At 40.0% G+C, this 19,204-nt stretch overlaps 1 protein-coding gene and 1 long non-coding RNA gene across 5 annotated transcripts in view; one reads left to right on the top strand and one right to left on the bottom strand.

The window, feature by feature from the left end:
• ddr2a (discoidin domain receptor tyrosine kinase 2a) overlaps positions 1-19,204 on the top strand; it is a 158,841-nt gene that overhangs the window by 90,660 nt on the left and 48,977 nt on the right. For all 4 annotated transcript variants that reach the window (XR_015758195.1, XM_043699846.2, XM_087990870.1 and 1 more), the window contains exon 3: positions 18,495-18,597. Coding sequence is in view for 3 of the 4 variants with exons in the window: in XM_043699846.2 (XP_043555781.1) it covers positions 18,495-18,597 (103 nt within the window). In the remaining variant the exon portion in view is untranslated. The remainder of the gene's footprint in view (positions 1-18,494; positions 18,598-19,204) is intronic.
• On the bottom strand, positions 10,258-15,012 carry LOC148149179 (uncharacterized). Its single transcript, XR_015758055.1, has 3 exons — positions 14,732-15,012; positions 12,291-12,469; positions 10,258-10,604 (listed from the first exon to the last, which is right to left on the bottom strand). It is a non-coding gene; the product is annotated as an uncharacterized LOC148149179 (long non-coding RNA).

Raw genomic sequence — 19,204 nt, forward strand, 5'->3', positions numbered from 1 at the left:
CCTCACTTTCCTTTCAATTTGTTATGGCCCACTAAACCTTGCTGGTAAACGTCCACCTACCTTTGGAAGTAACAGTAACACTTTATCTCCACTAGCAAAATTGAAACTTTTTGATTTTTTGTTTGCTTCCTGTTTCATCATATGCTGAACTACTTTTAATTGCTGTCTAGCCAACTCAGCTTTCCCTAACATTTCACACATAGTCCAAATGTTTGATCTCTGACTCACCAATTTCTCCTTAATTAATTTCTGTGGGTCCTCTCACCTCATGCCCAAAAACTAATTCAAATGGACTGAATTTGATAGATTCATTTGGTGCATCCCTAATTGCAAAGTGTATAAATGAAATTCCTTTATCCCAATCTTCTAGATAGTCTTGACTGTAGGTCTTCAACATGGTCTTTAAAGTTTTATGCCACCATTTTAATGCAACTTGTGATTCTGGAGTGGATTTGAATTGTTTTATTCCTAAGCTAGCCATAATTTTTAAAAATAATTTTAATGTAAAATTTGACCCTTGATATGATTTTATCTCTATGGGTAGTCCGTACCTAGTAAAAAAAAATTGAGTGACTCTTATACAGTCCTTTTAGCTGTGATACTGTGTAATGGCATGGCCTCTGGAAATTTCCTCATAGAATCTCTTCAGTGTGGAAACAGGTCCTTTGGCCCAACAAGTCCACACTGACCCTCTGAGGAATAACCCACCCAGATCCATTCCCCTACATTTACCCTGACTAATACATCTATCCTACACATGGGCAATTCAGCATAGCCAATTCACCTAACATGCATACCTTTGGATTGCGGGAGGAAACCAGAGCACCTGGAGGAAACCCTCACAGGGAGAATGTGCAAACTCCTCACTTGCAATCGCTCAAGATTTGAATCGATCCTGGGACCCTGGCACTGTGAGGCAGCAGTGCAAACCACTGAGCCACTGTGCCACCAATATTGTAGACACATCCATTATGGTTAGCAAATATGATTCCCACTTTTAGTCCTATGCAATCAATTACGACCCTTGTAAAAGATCTCACAAATGTGGAATGGATATTTTGGGTTCTGGTTTTATCGCTGCCTAAGGTTTCTCAAATACCTGAGGAGTCTGGAAGAAGAGTTACACAAACATTGACTTCTCCACCTCCTGAAGCAGCCTGGCTTGCTGTTTTCTTCCAGCGTCCTGTTTGTCTACCTTGGAATCCAGTATCTGCAGTTTTTTTGTCTCTAACGTACGATATGTCCAGCAAAACTCAACCACATCCTTACGCAGTCCAGGCCAATGAAAATGGTTTCGTAATTTGGCTAAATTATCCTTATTCCAAATGACCACCTACTCCTAATTCATGTGCTACCCACCACACCTCCTTTCTATAACCCACGGCTAATACAATTTCATGAACTTCTGCCTATTTCGCATTTGCCTGAATATGCGATGGTCTCCATTTCCTCTTCAAGACCTTGTTTTAAAGTCTGGAAGGTTTTTACCTTCTGGACACTCAGATTCTCGTCTGTGTATGCTTTTTTGATACAACTGCTTCAGTTTTTTTATCTTTCTCTTGTAATTCAGTTAATTTCTCTGAACTAAAAATATTCACTTTGTCTTCCACCTGTTCTTGTTTTTGCTCAACCATTTGATCAAACATAGTCTCTCACAACTGAACCTCAATTTCCCTATCTTTATTCTTTTGTTTCTCCTCCTGCTTCAACCTGTGGCTTTGTGACCTTGTTACCACACAGTCAGGAAAAATATCAGGATAAACTTCTTATAATACCTCAGTTGCCTGATTTTCCACTGGCTTTTCAACCACAGCAGGCATCACTCCCACCTGCGATCCAGTTATATCATTACCAAGGACAAATTGTATTGCTGGAACCAAGAGTTTGTCCAGTCTTCCAGCCATCACTTCTCCACTTTTCACTGGAAACTCCAACCTAACCTTACATAATGGAGCATTTCTCATCTCGCCATGAATTCCACATATTAACACTTTTTCTGGCAACAATCCATTTAAATCACATATTTCTTCATCTCTCACCATCGAAGATTAATATGCTGTCATATCTCTTAAAATTTTAATTTCATGTATGAAATTTAATGGCACGTATGCGTGAACCTTACCCTCGTAAGTAAATTCTTTAATGAGATCTGGCACTTTCCTCTGAACTAACCCCGATCAGGTTCTATGTTCAATTGCAGCTTTTTAGCATCTACTGTGCTTTCCTTTACCACTTCAACAAAACTCGCTTATCATTTTTTCCCATATCGTCTTCCCAGTGCTTTTTCTAAACCACCAACAACTTCATGTGGCCTACTTCATTGCAGTGAAAACACCTGACCTTTTTTACTTCTGTTACACACTCATAGGTTTCAGGATGGTCTACACCTGAACTTGAGGGGCACCAGTATCCTTGGCGGGAGGTTTGCTAGTGCTCTTGGGGTGGGGGTTAAGCTAACTCTGCAGGGGCATGGGAACCTAGACTGTAGCTTTAGGGTGCAGGACCTGGAGTGTAGGGAGGTTAGGAACATGGCATCAATCTCAAAGGAGGGTGCCTGTAAACAGGAAAGTGGCTTGAAGTGTGTATACTTCAATGCAAGAAGTATACGAAATAAGGTAGGTGAACTTGCAGCGTGGGTTGGTACCTGGGACTTTGATGTTGTGGTTATTACGGAGACATGGGTAGAACAGGGACAGGATTGGCTGTTGCAGGTTCCAGGGTTTAAATGTTTTAATAGGGTCAGAGGTAGGGTCAGAGGTGGGGGTAAAAGAGGGGGAGGTGTGGCATTGCTTGTCAAAGATCGTATCACAGCGGTGGAAAGGACGATGGATGAAGACTCGCCATCTGAGGTAGTTTGGGCTGAGGTTAGGAATAGAAAAGGTGAGGTCACCCTGTTAGGAGTTTTTTACAGGCCTCCTAATAGTCCTAGAAACGTAGAAGAAAGGATTGCGAGGATGATTCAGGAGAAGAGTGAAAGTAATTGGGTGGTTGTTATGGGGGACTTTAACTTTCCTGATATTGATTGGGAAAGCTATAGCTCTAGTTCGTTAGATGGGTCGATGTTTGTCCAATGTGTGCAGGAGGGTTTCCTGAGACAATATGTAGATAGGCCAACAAGAGGTGAGGCCATACTGGATTTGGTTCCGGGTAACGAACCAGGCCAGGTGTTAGAATTAGAGGTAGGTGAGCACTTTGGAGACAGTGACCACAATTCGGTGACTTTTACTCTAGTGATGGAGAGGGATAAGTGTGCACTGCAGGGCAAGAGTTATAACTGGGGGCAGGGAAATTATGATGCGGTGAGGCATGACTTAGGATGCGTGGCTTGGAAAAGTAGGCTTCAAGGCAAGGGCGTAATTGATATGTGGAGCTTGTTCAAGGAGCAACTATTGAGTGTCCTTGATAAGTATGTACCTGTCAGGCAGGGAGGAAAGGGTCGTGTGAGGGAGCCATGGTTTAATAAGGAATTGGAATCCCTTGTTAAATGGAAGAGGGCGGCCTATGTAAAGATGAGGCGTGAAGGTTCAATTGGGGCAATTGAGAGTTATAATGTAGCCAGGAAGGACCTGAAGAGAGAGCTAAGAGCAGCAAGGAGGGGACATGAAAGGTCCTTAGTTGGTAGGATTAGGGAAAACCCTAAGACTTTCTATAGGTATGTCAGGAATAAAAGAATGACTAGGGTAGGAATAGGTCCAGTCAAGGATAGTAGTGGGAAGTTGCGTGTGGAGGCTGAAGAGATTGGGGAGACACTGAATGAATACTTTTCGTCAGTATTCACTCAGGAACAGGACATTGTTGACGATGTGAATACTGAGTCATAATTAAGTAGAATAAATGGCTTTGAGGTATGTAGGGAAGAGGTGTTGGAAATTCTGGAAAGGGTGAAAATAGATAAGTCCCCTGGGCCTGATGGCATTTATCCTAGGATTCTCTGTGAAGCAAGGGAGGAGATTGCAGAGCCATTGGCCTTGATTTTTATGTCCTCGTTGTCTACAGGAGTAGTGCCAGAAGACTGGAGGCTAGCAAATGTGGTTCCCTTGTTCAAGAAGGGGAGTAGGGATAACCCTAGTAACTATAGGCCGGTGAGTCTCACTTCTGTTGTGGGCAAAGTCTTAGATAGAATTGTAAGGGATAGGATTTATGAACATCTGGATAGGAATAATGTGATCAAGGATAGTCAGCATGGTTTTGTGAAGGGCAGGTCGTGCCTCACAAACCTTATTGAATTCTTTGAGAAGGTGACTAAGGAGGTGGATGAGGGTAAAGCGGTAGATGTGGTGTATATGGATTTTAGTAAGGCGTTTGATAAGGTTCCCCATGGTAGGCTACTTCAAAAAATACGGAGGTATGGCATTGAGGGTGAGTTGGAGGTTTGGATTACGAATTGCTGGCTGGAAGAAGACAGAGGGTAGTAGTTGATGGTAAAGGTTCATCTTGGAGTGCCGTTACTGGCAGTGTTCCGCAAGGATCTGTTTTGGGACCATTGCTGTTTGTCATTTTTATAAATGACCTGGAGGAGGGGCTAAAAGGTTGGGTGAGCAAGTTTGCGGATGATACGAAAGTCGGAGGAGTTGTTGACAGTGAGGAAGGATGTGGCAGGTTACAGCGGGATATAGATAAGTTGCAGAGCTGGGCAGAAAGGTGGCAAATGGAGTTCAATGTAGCTAAGTGTGAGGTGATTCACTTTGGTAAGAGTAACAAAACGATGGGGTACTGGGCTAATGGTCAGATACTTGGTAGTGTGGATGAGCAGAGGGATCTTGGTGTCCATGTACACAGATCTTTGAAAGTTGCCACCCAGGTAAATAGTGCGGTGAAGAAGGCATATGGCGTACTGGCTTTTATTGGTAGAGGAATTGAGTTCCGGAGTCCTGAGGTCATGTTGCAGTTGTATAAGACTCTGGTGCGGCCGCATCTGGAGTATTGTGTGCAGTTTTGGTCGCCATACTATAGGAAGGATGTGGAGGCACTGGAACGGGTGCAGAGGAGGTTTACCAGGATGTTGCCTGGTATGGTAGGAAGATCGTATGAGGAAAGGCTGAGGCACTTGGGCTTGTTTTCATTGGAGAAAAGAAGGTTTAGGGGTGACTTGATAGAGGTGTACACGATGATTAGGGGTTTAGATAGGGTTGACCGTGAGAACCTTTTTCCACGTATGGAGTCCGCTATTACGAGGGGGCATAGCTTTAAATTAAGGGGTGGTAGGTATAGTACAGATGTTAGGGGTAGGTTCTTTACTCAGCAAGTCGTGAGTTCCCTGCCAGTAGCAGTGGTGGACTCTCCCTCTTTATGGGCATTGGATAGACATATGGAGGATAGTGGGCTAGTGTAGGTTAGGTGGGCTTGGATCGGCGCAACATCGAGGGCCAAAGGGCCTGTACTGCGCTGTATTCTTCTATGTTCTATGTTTCCTTTTTACCTAGTGTTGAACTATATTTACTATCTTCAATGAGGTTTCATTCCCTTGCCACCTGAGGATTTCTCTTTATCCCAATTTCTATCTCTCACAATTTAAAATTGATGTCAAAACCCAACTTCTGATTATTAAACCAACTCATAACCATCAGCCCTTTCTGCTGTTAATCTTGCAGCTTAACTTTCTGCTCTTCCACATGAGTTCTCATTACCTCAGGAGATGAATTTTGAAATCTTCCAAAATAATTGTTTAAGATCCCTAAAGTCTCATAAACAGCCTTATGAATCTTCAACTCGCCAGCTTGCCATTTCTGCCTTAGAACCTCTCTTAAAAGAAACCAGGATTAAATACACCTCTTAGAGCCACACAATCATCATGTTATGGTGATAATTGTCTTTACATATGTACCATTCAAAGAGTAAGGTGGTTCAGTAGGTGTGAAAGACAGTCTAGTGGCAATCCACACCACAGACTAATGATCCAGATGGGCAGGCTGATAGTTTGGAACATGGTTTCAAATTCCACTGGTGAAATATAAGTTCAATGAATCAATCTGAAATTGAAAGCTCGTTTCAGCAATTGGTGACCATGACTGCCCTCCATAGTCAGGAAAACCTATCTGGTTCACTAATGACTTTAGATTAGATATGTTTATCAACATTTATTTACCCATTCTAACTTACATATGATTCCAGCCCCAGACCAGTTTGATTGGCTCTTAACTGCCCTCTGAAAAAACCTAGCAAGCAAGCCTCACAGTTCGAGGGCTTTGACAGCAGCATCCACATCCCATGAAGTAATCCATTTAAAATTGGCTAAATTTAACTAGACAAACAAAATATAAAGCAAAGGAATGTAACAGCAACAATGGTTTGTTTTTTTCTCTTTTTGGGTACAAGCACATCCATTCATTTTCAACACTTACTGTTTATGTTTAGAATCATATATAAGCTATTTCATAAAAACATCATTTAATTTTTCACAGATTTAATATATTTTCCTCTTAATCAAAGGTAAGAAATATATAGGATATGTAACTAGAATAAATATGAACTGCACACCCCACCCTCTTCAAAGTGTTCCTTAAAAGAAGGGTATGTGGGTCCAACTTCACTCAATGGGAGGCAAATTTGGGATTAATTTTGGATGTGCCTTGTTGCAAAAATAATGATCAGCATATTAACAGAGGCCAAAATTGGAGCTTTTAATAAGTTGAATGCAATGCTTGAGGAAGCTAGAGGGCTCTTCCAGATCAATGCCACAAGAGGGATATGAATAATCCAACTCTCCATAATTACCTTGAATGAAATCTGCAGGAAATTCCCTAAGAATTGGCCAATGGGCTGGTTCAGCATTGAAATCTTTTGTTTAATCAGTTGCTGCATCTTTATATTTAGAATGTTTAATGTATTTATAACATGAGCAGTTTTCCATTTAACTTAGTAGAGCAAGATTAATTGTGAATGCGTATGGTATCACTTTGTCATCATAATGTTAAGCAGTGACAATGTGGTTCCTTCTTCCATTGGTATTTCTCCATGTAGGTGCAAGAGACTGAGCTTCAAAGTATATGAAACAGAAGCATATCCAACAGCTAAAATTCTGCTCCACTTGCCAAATTTTGGCCCTTCTGATTACCTGCTATTTTCATCACTCCATAGCTGTGGAATTTTTCACAGTGGTGTTTTGATACTTGAGATTCTTGTTAAACCGCAGTCTGGGTAACTCAGACCAGACACATACCTTCCGAGCATGTACCTCTGATGCTGCAAACATTCCGAGTCATAATCTTATGCAGAGGCAGTTGAATCAAAACTGATCACCAAAACAGCAAGTGCATATCATTGCCATTAGTGATGATCGAGTGCTCAAATATTGATCCTGTTTGAAACAAATTACTCACTTTTGATAGCTTCTCTTAGTCACACTCTCTTTATATGTGAAGGTGAACAATAAATATCAGTGTACTACTTAATCTACTGAGAGGAGACATTAAACTACTCTCAGTGACACATCCAACTCTCTCTATGAACTTTCAAGGAACCACTCTATTGTCACACCCTAAAAATGTGAGAACAAATGGGCTGGTGGTTATTGCTCGTATATAATTATTGGTAGCATGTCAGTTATCACCTGGAGATGCTGAGGAATGAAGCCTGCTTCAATTAACAATCTGACTCTCCCTTCCTCCATATAAAAAGGTAGAACTCACCCCTATTTGTTAAACAGTTTAACTAAGATTAAATATTATGAGCAGACAAGACATTCTGGAGGCAAACATGTGCCCTGTAATTGTGGCCTAGTATCTGGGTACACCAGTGCATTAACCTGTAAAGTTACAATTTCTGAAATTAAATCAACCTGTTTCTGAAGACAGGTTGGGGAGGCACTGATTTTAATAATAACATAGGTCCAAAATAGGATAGTTTTCTGCTAATTCTAATACAAAATCAAAATGCTGGAATACAGAAAATTAATGAAATACTTAGCAGGTTAGGCAGCATCTGTGAGGAAAGAGAGAGAGAGAGAGAGAGAGATAGAGTTAATGAGTTAAATTTCATCATTGCCCAAGGAAAACCTGATGCTGGAACCAAAAATGGGAACCAACCCCTGCCAGCGGGCACTAGGATGCTGGAATAGCATTTTGCTACCACAGACAATTGAGGATAGTGTTCCACATCCCAGAGATGACAGCCCAATCAGAGAGCAGCTGGTTAATGAAGTTGGTGCCTGATCAATGGAGACAGCCATATTGATCCAGGTGGGCTCATCCTGTGGCTTCCAAGGTGGAGAGTCCTACCACCTTGTTAGCCAGACATAACCTTATGGTCTGTCTATTTGATGGAAGCTCCTCTCAATGCTGGTACAATGCCCAGTGCAACAGGAGGTGGTCCCTAGTTGCACCACGTCCATTTTGCTAATGGTAACATGCCTTTGCAGTGGAAAGTGTTGGTCTCCCCTGCCAAATTACCAACCCTCCCATTTCCGAGCCCACATCTAGAGAGTTTCAAATGAATGACCTTCCATCAGAACTGGAAAATGTTAGAGATGTGACAGTCAAAAACAGTGGAGGCTGAGGAAAAAGGAGAGTGGGTACATGAATGAAAGTCTGAGTTTGTGATAGGCTATAAGGGAGAAGAGCAACTTTGATAATGATTCTGCTGCTACTCACACCATCTCTTGACACACCTTTTCTTCCTTTTCTTGTGCCATTATGGTTGGTTTGCACTATCATGCCTTTTGTCAGCTAACCTTTCCTGCTTCCAGCATTATCACCTTTTGCTCATTCCTCCACTTCCTTCTTTCCCTGTCTACATACATGCTATAACCATGTTACAACTTAGGCTTGTTTCAATCCTGATGAAAGGGCAGAAAGCTGAAATCTTCATTTTGTTTCTCTTTCCACAAATGATCATATGAGTATTTCCAGCATTTTTTATTTCAATGTTTAATAATTCTACTTAACCTGATAATTCAAATCAAAAATTATTGTTTACCTGAATAATTAATGGCTTGCTACCAAATCCAGGCAACATTCAACTTTGATAATTGCAGGTTTCTAAGAATTCAACTGTCCTGACATACATTTCCCATGGCAACACCTCAACCAATCAGAATGGACTTGTTTTTTTCTTCTTTAATTTAAGCTAAAACACAAATTTTTCCCTGGTGCATTCTCCATGCTAATGTCTTATTCAATTAGAGCCTACCAATGAGCATCCTTCTCTCACATAGTACAAATTGTTGTTCTCGTAGAGAATTGGTGATCTTGCATCTATTCTGAAAAGTGTAAGACAAAAGCTTTGACAGCAAGTCTCGTTTTTAAGCACTGCAACCTTTCTGGGCCCCTAATTCTGGTGCAAAAACAGAATTCTCATTTTTCTATTTGAAATGAAGTAATTCAAATGAAAAATCATTGTTTACCTGAATAATTAATGGCTTGCTACCAAATCCAGGTAACATTCAACTTTAGGGCAGCACGGTGGCACAGTGGTTAGCACTGCTGCCTCACAGCGCCAGAGACCCAGGTTCAATTCCCGCCTCAGGCGACTCTCTGTGTGGAGTTTGCACATTCTCCCCGTGGTCTGTGTGGGTTTCCTCCGGGTGCTCCGGTTTCCTCCCACCATCCAAAAATGTGCAGGTTAAGTGAATTGGCCATGCTAAATTGCCCGTAGTGTTAGGTGGAGGGGTAAATGTAGGGGAATGGGTCTGGGTGGGTTGTGGGTCAGTGTGGACTTGTTGGGCTGAAGTGCCTGTTTCCACACTGTAAGTAATCTAATCTAAATTGGTTTCTGAGGCTTCCACAGCAAACAGATTAATCTCATATGTCATGGGTGACTCAAAGCTATCCAGTTTCTGGTGTAAATAAATTGAGTCAGGTTTTCTAGTCTTTACCAGTACTTACTTTTCTTTTTGTCCTTCACAATATATGAGCTTTCACTTATATTTAGAAAGGTAGTTGTGCATAAATATAATATCTGAATGTTGCTGAAATTGCACCTTGTACTCATCATGACATTTCACAAGTAGACAAATTTAAAGGGGAAACCATCGTTTATAAGAGAAGAGAACTAAATAGTTGGCAAATGGACTCTCACTAGCAGAGGCATTGAAATGGAGGATGCATCTATTAATTTTGATTGACAGTTAATTACCATGCTTTGTTTTAATAGGACTGCAAAGTGTGCTCTTTTTTTTAGCAATACTTGAATTATGTACTACCAAATGACAAAACATAAAATTCTGTAATTTATTGGGTCAGAGTGCCATCCATCAAATATTTTGTATAAAATGAAAATCTCAGTACAATTGAAGCTAATGAACAAGTAACTGCTGTTAATACCCAAAGCACAGCAATGTTCAGTTATACCAATCCTTCTTTACATCCATCTAATATGTCAGTCACTATATCCATCCAAAGAGGATGAGCAGGGCATCATTAGATATCTTCCAACACATTTCCAGTTCCATAGACAGGATCTTCTTTGAGTTTCAGAGCCTGAATGTCAGAATTGATTGTAGGTCTGTCACCCACAATTGTCAGGTGACACACTTGGGGAGCTCTTTCCACACAAAATGTGAGGAGGAGTCCCAGTGCAGCCAATCAAATCAGAGGTTTTGCAGCTCAAGAGCCTTAGCAGCCCTCCAGGAGATTTAGGCATTGCGGAGGCCCAAAAATGGAGGTGCCCTGAAACCAAGAAAATAAGTATCTCAGAGGTGCCAAGCTGATAGGTATTGGTGACTTTTGAGACTAGTGTCACTTTTGCGGTCTGCAGCATGGTCTTTGACGCCAATGACCCTGGAAATATTGCACTATTAAGTTATCAGCCTCTGCATATGGTAGGTCATCTACTCCACTACTGGGCCATGTTTTTGCCCATTCACTAAGCCAGTCCAAATTCTCCTGAAGTCACTTTACATCTTCCACACAACAGACATGCCCACTTGGCTTTATATAATACATAAATTTGGAAATATTACATTTGGTCCCTACCTCCAAATCTTTGATAAATTTATTGTGAGCATCTGGGGCTCAAGTACTCATCCTTGCAGTGCCCCCTAGTCATATTCTGCCAATGCAAGAATTACCCATTTACACTTACATTCTGCTTTCTGTCTGTTAGCCAATATTGAACCATATCAGTAGATGCCCTTCTGTGCAAAGTGTTTTAATTTTTTTACCTAAACTCCTGTGGGAGACTTTCTCAAGAATTCTCTGAAACTGTAACTATACCACATTCATTGGCTCACCTTGATCAATTTTGCGAGTAATATCGTCAAAAACTCAACAAAATTTGTCAAACACAATTTCTCATTCACAAATCCAAGCTGAATATGTCCATCAGATCATTATTATCTGAGTGTCCATTTATCCCATCTTTCATAATAGTTTCTAGCATTTTCCCTACTACTCACTTAAGGTCTGTTGTTCCCCATGATCTGTTTTACTCCTTTCTTAAATAATGTGGGAACATTTGCTACTTCCCAATCTGTGGAAATCATTCCAAAATCAATAGAATGTTGGAAGATAATCACCATTGAATTGTCTAACTCTATAACTATCTGCTTTGACATATTGGGATGTAGACCATCAGGTTCTGGCAATTTATCAACCTTTGGCCCCACTGATTTCTCCAGTACAACTTTCTTACTAATGTTAATTTCCTTCAACTCCTCATTCTCCCTAACCACTAGGATCCCTAATTCTGGGCGATTTCTTGTATCTCCCTGAGTGAAAATGGACACAAATCAATCATTTAACTTCACTGCCAATTCTCTATTCCCCAATATAAATTCTCCTGACTCTGCCTGTATGGACCCACTCTTATTTTAGTCAAAATGTTTCCTTTTTATGAGCCCTAAGAAGCTTCTAATGTCTGTTTTTACATATTTTGCTAGATTATATGCATATTCTTTTACCCATTTCCTTACCAGTTTCTTGTTCCTCCTTTGTTATATTCCAGAAATACTCCCAAACCTCAGATTTACTGCTACATCTGGTAACTTTATAGCACTTTTCTTTTAATTTTATATAATCCTGGACTTCCTTTGTTCACCATGGTTGACCAACTTTGTAAAGATGTACACAATGTTTTTTAACCATGGAGATTCAAAAGCAAGAAAACAGCATGAATGTGCTTGACAATGCAACAGTCCCAGAAGCTTTACAGCCAATAAATACTTCCTGAAGGCCAGCCACAATTGTAATGCAGAAAACATTACAGTTAATTGATGTACAAGCTCCCACAAACAGCAACATAATAATAACCAGATCATCTTTCTTATAGCAATATTAGTTGAGGGGTAAGTTTTGGCAGGGAACCTGAAAGAACCTGTCTTCTTCATACTGTGTCATGCAATGTGTTTCATCTACCTTGGGCTGCACAGTGGCTCAGTGGTTAGATTCTGGTCTCGGGCGACTGTCTGTGTGGAGTTTGCACATTCTCCCCGTGTCTGCATGGGTTTCCTCCGGGTGCTCCGGTTTCATCCCACAATCCAAAGATGTGCAGATTAGGTGAATTGGCCATGCTAAATTGCCCATAGTGTTGGGTGCTGAAAGGAAAATGGATAATATAAACATGTCAAGACTTTGAGATTCAGCATTAGGTAACAGTCCAAATAGGATTTTATCAAATGTTTCTGGAATTTAAAAATTGCAAATAACAAGCATAGACATTTTCCTGTGCATTATCTTTGTGCCTGAAGGGAAGATAAATCACCTATTTAACATATCATGCATAAAAAACACTTCTGGTAGTTAAAAACTCCATCCATACTGCCCAGATTCTGTGCTCAAATGTCAGAATTGGGACTTGAACCACAACGTTCTTTTGCAGTTTGAGCTATTTAAGTTTGAGCCAGATACCAAGCTGGTCGTGGAGCTCCGCAGAAGATGGTAACACCCTCCTTTTGGCAGTGTATTCTGAAATGCTGCTCAGAGGCTGTTGGGTGTCTCGAAAAATGTTAAATGTGTTAGATTCCATCGAAGTAGGAAGTTAGCAGATTCATTTGCTGATTAAAAAAAATTTGCTTAAGCCCTAAACACCTCCAAGCATTGGTGTTTATTAAGAAAATCTTTGTATCAGCTGAAGAAAAAGCAGTTATTTGTTTAATCAGAAAGATATTTAATTTCCTCGAACATTAATACCATTTTTCTCATTACTTGCTCTGCTTTGCTTCTTGAAAAGTCCAGCTGTAATATTTGACATGAACTGACTTTCTGCTCAAATTATATGATACACATGACCAAAGTCTAATGATAATGTATGTATGTTGGAGCCAGTGGTAAGACGGTAAATATTGGGGAAACAATTAGACCATTCATCTTGTTTTTTTTCCCATATTGCTGCCAAGGTCTACAGTGCTGGTTTAGGACTGTACCAAACTGCTGTAAAATCAGGGTGGAATCGAGTCTAGTACTTTTCCATTCTTTGTGTTCAAAGCTGAAAGTCTTTTTTCATCATACTGTATCCTCTATGCATGCTTGCAGTCCGTGGGTCTGCAGCTGAGACACAGGAACTGAGGATAGTGCTTGATATTGTCATTGCAGGAAAGGCCAGAGAGGTGACAATTTGGAGTGGACTCCAGCTGAAACTCATGAGTTCGACAACTTAAAGAAAATAAACCCAATACACTTTGCAAGCATCGTGATTGTGTAATGTCTGTGTAGATTTGACTCAGCTTGCTTTGGCCGACACCAAGCCAAGGAGACTATTTTCATAATATTTCATGAAACAGTATTCTCTGCCCCCACACCCACTCCCATCCTACTGCGCTACCTCATCAGTGCGGAAATTGAATATTGACACGTCCTTGAACTTCTAACCATTTTCTGTGGATCACTGCATCTTACTTCACACAAAATAAAACTTTATGAACATTCAAGGAAACAGACTTCTTTTATTTGGAGACAATGTCAAACAGTACAAATGGATCTCCTGCGGGTTACCATTCTGTGGAAGGTACTTTCGTACACTGTGCTTTTAAAGTTTGTCTTTTCAGCAATGTGCAGCCAGTCCTGAAACTATTTATTGTCCTCGTTTGTTTTTAAAAAAAAATTAGTTATGCATTTGACAAATCTGACTTGTTCAAGTAAAAGTGGAGTTCATATCAAATGAGTTCACTACAGCAACTAATGCTGCTTCAAGAAATCCATTGAACTTTGAATTAAAACTGCACTGAGCACAAAATGATGAGTTGGCACTGGGAGTAGTATTTAAAAATAAATGCCTATGTCGAGTTGGGTATATGCAGTAATGAGTACCAAATGTCGTGGATAAGTATCTTCATCCTATGTTAGTGCAGTAAACTTTACTGCTGAGGGCAAAGTGGGAGTGCTGTTGAAAACTGTCACTGTCCGTGTTGCAGATGGCAAGTTTCTCCCCACCTCTGTTCCTATGAATCACAATTGACATTATTCCACAATCAACGTCTACCTCCATAATTCCTTTGCTATCATATAAATGACTTACAGATAAACAAAAACCATGTATAGATATTTTCAAGTAACTTTCAGTCAGAAGTATGACATTGTAGCACATTTGATTGCGATGTGCATTGTTACCTTGATTGAATGAAAAGCATACAACAACCAATATCATTTTTTTTCTATTTTTATGAAACTTAACAAGACTCAATCTGCAGAAGCTATGATCCTGGTGGGGTCCAATAAAGCTTATAGAAGAACTCTGAACAATCAAACATTTAACTGACTGAGCAATGCCAAAAGATTTACATTTTTTAAAAATTGTATAAATAAAAATAAATTGAACAAAGTAAGTGCCATTAATTTAACACTATCCTATAAGGACTTACGTTATAAATTCAGTTCTACTTTTCCTTGTCCTGCTTAAGAGATTCTTTATCTAATGGAATGTTGAAGGTTTTGCTGGAACCAATCCAAAAGGTATGCCACACCTCTCCATAATTTAACTTAATTCACATTAATATTCTAGCTATTCCTTGAGGTATCAATTATATGGGCTCCTTCCATTTAGTTGAACAATCCTCCATTTTCTTTCAAGAACTCATGACTCTGAATTCTTCAGCTACTTGCTCTATCTTTGAATGTACACAAGCTGTTTGGTTTACCTAGATTTCTCTGATAGCCTCTGTATAACTCGCTTTAATGACTGCTTTCTGTCAAAAGACTTTGAGGTTCACTATTGATTTCTAACATTAGCTACAAACCAGACTATATTTTTGAGCTGCCTTTCCCTGGTGAAAACTAAACTAAACTGAAATGATTTGGAGGTGACAGTGTTTGACTGAGGTATACAAAGTTAAAAATCACACAACACCAGGTTATACTCCAACAGGTTTACTTGGGAGTACTAGTTTTCAGAGCGCTGCTCCTTCATCAGGTGATTGTCCACCTGATGAAGGGACAATGCTGTGAAAGCTAGTGCTTCCAAATAAACCTGTTGAACTATTTAGATTAGATTACTTACAGTGTGGAAACAGGCCCAACAAGTCCACACTGACCCTCCAAAGAGCAATCCACCCAGACCCATTCCCCTATATTTACTCCTTCACCTAACACTATGGCAATTTAGCATGATCAATTCACCTAACCTGCACATCTTTGGACTGTGGGAGGAAACCGGAGCACCCGGAGGAAACCCACACAGACACGGGAAGAATGTGCAAACTCCACACAGACAGTTGCCTGAGACGGGGAATTGAACCCTGGTGCTGTGAGGCAGCAGCGCTAACCACTGTGCCACCGTGCCGCTAAATGTGCTTTAACCTGGTGTTGTGTGATTTTTAACTTTAAACTAAAATGAACTGCCTGATTCTGTAGCAAACACACAGATAGGTCAAACAAAGGAAATTTCTACCCCTACATTCCACCTCCATGATCTTAAAATATCTTTGGATACTCTCAAACAGAAATGTAAAGAAATCACTTTACTTCCCATGTTAACTTTTGAATCTGTAATCTATTTGCTAATGGTGTTTTACCACTCTTTCTCCAAATTCCCAGATTCCATTATAATACAGAAGGGTCATTCATTGTTCAAGTTTATTTCCACTATCAAAAAATACAATACAACTTTTAAGTAGAATTAACCTTGAGGCTTGTTTGCTTACCTTTTTTTCAATCAGATGTCCTCACTTACTGTAGTTGGAGCTTTAATTTTTATAACTTAGTTATATTCTAAAACATTTGAGTTATGATCTGGATATTTGCATCAGTCTGTTCAATGCAGAAGTGAACTTCTGACTTAAAATGAAGGGCTGAATTTTGTATCAACGACAAAGCAAAAGAATTCAAAGAAAGCCTTGCTCAAAAGTTGAGTGATAGCTCTGGTGAGAATTATAGCTCAGTCTCTATGTTGTGTTTTGTAACGTTCTTTATGTGGTTTCCTATTGTGGGCCTACTGCAATGTCATTGAGCTGGCTAAGCTACCAATTACATTAAAGAATTATTTGAGACAGCCAGGCATGAAACTAAAAGCACTAATCATCAAATCACTTTTCCAGAGAATGAGATAAAGATTGGGGCAAATAGACAATGTAGAAGCTGACATATCATGAACAAGCATTTTTATGACTAATGACTTTTTAAACTGAAGGCGTTTGGTATGCTTACCTTTATTGGTCAGAGTATTGAGTACCTCTGGAGTTGGGAGGTCATGTTGCAGCTGTACAGGACATTGGTTAGGCCACTGTTGGAATATTGTGTGCAATTCTGCTCTCCTTCCTATCTGAAAGATGTTGTGAAACTTGAAAGGGTTCAGAAAAGATTTACAAGGATGTTGCCAGGATTGGAGGATCTGAGCTACATGGAGAGGCTGAACAGGCTGGGGCTGTTTTCTCTGGAGCGTTGGAGGTTGAGGGGTGACCTTATAGAGGTTTACAAAATTATGAGGGGCATGGATAGACAAAGTCTTTTCCCTGGGATCGGGGAGACCCGAACTAGAGGGCATAGGTTTAGGGTGAGAGGGGAAAGATATAAAAGAGACCCAAGGGGTAACTTCTTCACGCAGAGGGAGTTACGTGTATGGTATGAGCTGCCAGAGGAAGTGGTGGAAGCTGGTACAATTGCAACATTTAAGAGGCATTTGGATGGGTATATGAATAGGAAGGGTTTGGAGGGATATGGGCCGGGTGCTGGCAGGTGGGACGAGATTGGGTTGGAATATCTGGTCAGCGTGGACAGGTTGGACCGAAGGGTTTCTTTCCATGCTGTACATCTCTATGACTCTAAACTAGATTTAACTAAAACTATATTTTTTTTGTTTGAAATAGTGATCAGTCATAATAGAGACTTGTAGCACCATCCCACAATTTTAAAATTATTTACTCAAATAAAAGCAAAATACAGCTAATGCTGAAAACCTTAAATAAAAACACAATGTGCTGGAGAAACTCAGCAGGTCTGACAGCATCTATGGAGAGAAAGCACAGTTAACATTTCAAGTCTGACATGGACCCTCCTTGAGAAGAAGTTATGTTGGACACAAAATGATATATCTGTTTCTCCCTCTCCAGATGCTGCCAGATCCCTTGAGCTTCTCAAGTAGTCTCTATGTTTATATTATCCATTTTCCTTTCAGCACCAGATTGATTGCTCAGAAATAGTCATTACTCGATTGTAATGATAATGAAAACTGACTGTTTTCTGTCAAGACGGTACATATTTTAGGCCATAAGCATTACTTTACAAGATAATCTTTTATCCCTGCACAACAACTATCTATAACTGTTGAGCAAACTGCTGTCAGTCTAAAGCAACCTACTGTCACAGTCACTGAATTGTCCTGTTACATGAGGTGAAATAAAGGGGTATGCATTTCTTTTGTTCCTATGCAAACATTTATTTCAACAAATAACTGGCTCTTCATCTACTGTACCACTGCACAACTCCATACTGACATTTTAAACATTTGCCAACTTTGTGAAAAATAAAGTTACCTCATTATTTTATTTTAAATGCTGGAATGTTCTGAATTACATTCCCCAATCATTGACCACAGCTATCTTTAAATCCAAAAGCTCACTTTCCATTTTTGCAAGTTGAATTCAAAAGGCTCAATGACAATATGGCTTGAAAATGGCCAGTTGTCTAATTTACGGCCTCCATCAAAACTGGAACGAGGTAGGCTTTGATCAGGTGAGGGTTGCAAACTTGATTTTCAAGATTTCAAGCCTCCACTGACCTGGTTCAGCATTTTTTTGAAGTTCCCCTGTCTATGTGGAATGCATCTTAAATGCAGCAAAGCTGCAAGATATCAATAACGCGTGTTAATATTTACCCTTAAACAGTTTAATAAATTTGTAAATGGGATTTATAAGCAGAACATTTATAAATTTACTCGAGTTAACACACGAATGGAAAAAACAGTAATCAACCTTTTGTAGGCATCGTTTACACAAAGCTTCTGAATATCATTTCCAGAAAGAACTGGGGCAGATTTAATCTAATGGAATTAATTAATGCATTAACCCAATACATTAACCCAATACATCAGAATGATGAGAAAGAAAGAGACAATATGTATGTGTGTGAGAGAGAGAGGAGCACTACTAAATAAATGCAACGTTAAAGACCTGAACTCTTCATCTTCTACAGCTTTGTGTCGCTATCCACTTGGGATGTCGGGTCAGAAAATCCCTGATGAAGACATCACTGCTTCCAGCCAGTGGTATGATTCCACTGCAGCGAAACATGGAAGGTGAGTGGACATGCTGTCTGCAGTTTCTAGTCATTAATAGGTGGAATGTGATTTTTACAGTGACCATACAATAGAGTACCAGCTGTGACAATGTCAGGACATGTTTTTGACGTCTAAGGATTTATCCATGTTACAAGATAGGAAAATCGGAGGGGAAATTCAAGGCCGATCGATGCTTGAACAGAACACATCAGATCTTTCAGCAGACATAAAAAGAAATGACAGATTGGTGTGTGCAACTTCAAGACTGAAAACTCACAAAAACAGAAATAACTGAAAACACCAGGGGCATGGAAACTAATTTGATTAGCACTTTCAAGAGCTGGAGCTGAAACCAAAGTCTCCAAATTATCCCATAATTTACTAAATATTGGGAAGATCCAAGCCTTCAGTCTTCGACCCATCCACTAGTCACTGATGCCATCCCTCTCCTTGGCACTTGTCTGAAGCTAAACAAGTCTCTTTGCAATCTTAGTGCCCTACTTGAGATGAAATCTAACTCTGTATCTACTCTACCATCAAGGCTATTTGCTTCCAGCACTGTAACATCATCCGATTCTGTCCCTACCTAAGTTCATCTGTTGCTGAACTCTCCTCCAAGCTTTCA

This window comes from Chiloscyllium plagiosum, unplaced genomic scaffold, assembly GCF_037043375.1.
Source record: "Chiloscyllium plagiosum isolate Xiang-an unplaced genomic scaffold, Cpla_swu_hap1 HiC_scaffold_9, whole genome shotgun sequence".
Lineage (NCBI taxonomy): Eukaryota > Metazoa > Chordata > Chondrichthyes > Orectolobiformes > Hemiscylliidae > Chiloscyllium > Chiloscyllium plagiosum.